Source organism: Limulus polyphemus, unplaced genomic scaffold (assembly GCF_000517525.1).
Source record: "Limulus polyphemus unplaced genomic scaffold, Limulus_polyphemus-2.1.2 Scaffold4982, whole genome shotgun sequence".
In the NCBI taxonomy this organism is placed as follows: domain Eukaryota; kingdom Metazoa; phylum Arthropoda; class Merostomata; order Xiphosura; family Limulidae; genus Limulus; species Limulus polyphemus.
The window spans coordinates 7,212-10,506 of record NW_013670592.1 but is presented as its reverse complement, the minus strand read 5'-3'; the positions used below and the strand labels follow the sequence as shown (position 1 = coordinate 10,506).

The 3,295-nt window shown below is 33.2% G+C and overlaps 1 protein-coding gene across 1 annotated transcript in view; it reads left to right on the top strand.

Moving 5' to 3' along the window:
* LOC106471950 overlaps window positions 1-3,295 on the top strand; it is a gene marked incomplete at its 3' end in the record, with an annotated part of 19,089 nt that overhangs the window by 12,938 nt on the left and 2,856 nt on the right. Inside the window, exon 4 of the mRNA XM_022400562.1 lies at window positions 523-683. Within this exon, the coding sequence (XP_022256270.1) occupies window positions 523-683 (161 nt within the window). The remainder of the gene's footprint in view (window positions 1-522; window positions 684-3,295) is intronic.

Here is a 3,295-nt window from a genome sequence, read left to right as displayed (position 1 = left end):
CTATCGTTCGTCCTTTAATACTGCACGAAGAACCTATCGTTCGTCCTTTAATACTGCACGAAGAACCCATCGTTCGTCCTTTAATACTGCACGAAGAACCCATCGTTCGTCCTTTAATTCTGCACGAAGAACCCATCGTTCGTCCTTTAATTCTGCACGAAGAACCCATCGTTCGTCCTTTAATACTGCACGAAGAACCCATCGTTCGTCCTTTAATTCTGCACAAGGAACTATCGTTTGTTCAGTGATTCTGTACTAAGAACCTATCGTTTGTCCAGTGATTCTGTACTAAGAATCTATCGTGTCAATTGTAATTCTGTACTAAGAACCTATCGTTTGTCCCGTAATTTTACACTAAGAACCTATTGTTTCTCTAACGTTGACCAGTTACAAAATATAAATTGACGCTCTGCTAGAGTTGAAAGGATAAATGCTTATACCACTTAAAACTGAAGTGACTACTTAGTCACACGCTGGCTGAGAAGATGTTTTCGTACTCTACACTTTCTTTTTCCTTTATAGATCTTTGATTATTCGGAATTGACACAGAATTCGCATCTTCTTCAAGCATCAGGACAACAGTCGCCATCTATTTGTAAACCAGGAAGTACACAAGGGACAAAAAGACAATGGCGTGAATATGGAAGAAGTACAGACGCAGAGAAAATCCAAATACCACGAATGTAAGTTTGTGCATTTGTAAAATAAGATACATTTTTTATTATTGTATTTCTAATAATAGAACCAAAACTTCTACAGGATCAATGTCATGGTACATGTTTTTTATTCCTCTGATTCTTAGGACATTTTATTAGCGGCTTACATTATGGCACGAAACGCCATCTGCAATTGTTGTTTCTAGGGTTGTTTAAGTAGACGAGATACTGTAGATGTTTTTGCTTAAGTGGACTTTGATGTGAAGAAGGCTTCAGTATAAAAGCCAAAACGTCATTCCACTTTAAAGACATACAGGAACAGCCCCTTCGAGCTAAAACTCTGCCACCTGTAGATGATTTTACAATTGGACATTGTAAAAGTTGGGTAACTTCTGTAGATATGTAAAGTCAGGTGTTTATTATTTTTGTTTTAACGTTCCACTTTATTTCTTAAGTAAGGTTTTCAACAGCGCCCTCTACCTGGAGACAAGATCCAACTTGTACTATTCATTCGGTCGTTAAATACAGGGTGTCCAGAAGTTAAGTTAATTGAGGGTTTACTTAGAACTACAGATGTTCGTAGTAGCAAAACATTAGCCATACGATTTGTACCAAGCATTATCTTCATGCCACACCTTTGGTAGGCAGAATTATATATAGCTACAAACCTGAACGGAGAATATGTTATTGATATTTTCATGTTGCCACGACTCGCAAGTTTTAAGAACATGTAACTCTCTTATTTTCTTGCAAGGTAAAAGTGGACTTATAGTGAAGTTTTCTTATTTTTTTATTCATTTTCATTGAGAGTAGGTTGATCGATGTATGTTTGGATATTCAGATCAATTGTCAGATTGATATTCGATCCAGTAAAATATGAACTAAAATCGTTGATTTCCTTAGTGATAAATACATGAAATTTCGTTGCAACTAAACTACATTAAAATATCTCCAAATAAAAATACTCATTGTAGCTTAGTGGCGCTGCTGTAGCTATGTTTACGTTGTCAGCTGCCTGTACTGTGTTTCACATTTAAACTAATTTACTTATATATGTTTTTGTGCAGTTTAAGGTTGTTGTTTTTTAAAACAGTTATTATTGATATAAACTGTTATTGTTATAGGTGATGTAAATATACTGCACTTTAGAGCATTAACAAGGTATCAAAATGTTTCATGAAAAATGTGAGAACGCTTTCGTAGCCGGAATTTTCGTCTATTCAGCACTGCCCAGGTCCGGAAGATGTCAGATAATAAAGTTTTTTATTGTATATAGTTAGTTACCTGAATCGAAAACTAATCAGTCTATAGTTAAATGCCCCCCAGTGGCACAGCGGTATGTCTGGGGACTTAGAACGCTAGTAACCGGGTTTCGATACCCGTGGTGGGCAGAGCACAGATAGCCCATTGTGTAGCTTTGTGCTTAATTCCAAACAAACAAACAAACTATAGTTAAAAGTATAGAAAGTCTTGATGTGTTGTTTATTTGGTTAAGACTAATTTAAGAAATAAACAGTTAATAAGTCCTGATGTGTTGTTTAGTTGGTTAAGACTAATTTAAGAAATAAACAGTTAATACGTCTTGATGTGTTGTTTAGGTGGTTAAGACTAATTTAACAAATAAACAGTTAATAAGTCCTGATGTGTTGTTTAGTTGGTTAAGGTTAATTTAACAAATAAACAGTTAATAAGTCCTGATATGTTGTTTAGTTGGTTAAGGCTAATTTAAGAAATAAACATTTAATAAGTCCTGATGTGTTGTTTAGTTGGTTAAGACTAATTTAAGAAATAAACAGTTAATACGTCTTGATGTGTTTAGGTGGTTAAGACTAATTTAACAAATAAACATTTAATAAGTCCTGATGTGTTGTTTAGTTGGTTAAGACTAATTTAAGAAATAAACAGTTAATACGTCTTGATGTGTTGTTTAGGTGGTTAAGACTAATTTAACAAATAAACAGTTAATAAGTCCTGATGTGTTGTTTAGTTGGTTAAGGTTAATTTAACAAATAAACAGTTAATAAGTCCTGATATGTTGCTTAGTTGGTTAAGGCTAATTTAAGAAATAAACATTTAATAAGTCCTGATGTGTTGTTTAGTTGGTTAAGACTAATTTAAGAAATAAACGATTTAATAAGTCTTGATGTGTTGTTTAGTTGGTTAAGGCTAATTTAAGAAATAAGCAGTTAATAAGTCTTGATACGTTGTTTAGCTGGTTAAGACTAATTTAAGAAATAAACGGTTAATAAGTCCTGATGTGTTGTTTAGTTGGTTAAGACTAATTTAAGAAATAAACGGTTAATAAGTCCTGATATGTTGTTTAGTTGTTTAAGGCTAATTTAAGAAATAAACATTTAATAAGTCCTGATGTGTTGTTTAGTTGGTTAAGACTAATTTAAGAAATAAACATTTTATAAGTCCTGATGTGTTGTTTAGTTGGTTAAGACTAATTTAAGAAATAAACAGTTAATAAGTCCGAAATAAACGGTTAATAAGTTCTGATATGTCGTTTAGTTTTTTAAGACCAACTTAAGACACAAACAGTTAATAAGTCCTGATGTATCGTTTAGTTGGTTGAGATCAATTTAAGAAATTGTTACGACAGCAGTATTCACGTGACGCTGGTAACACGTCATGGG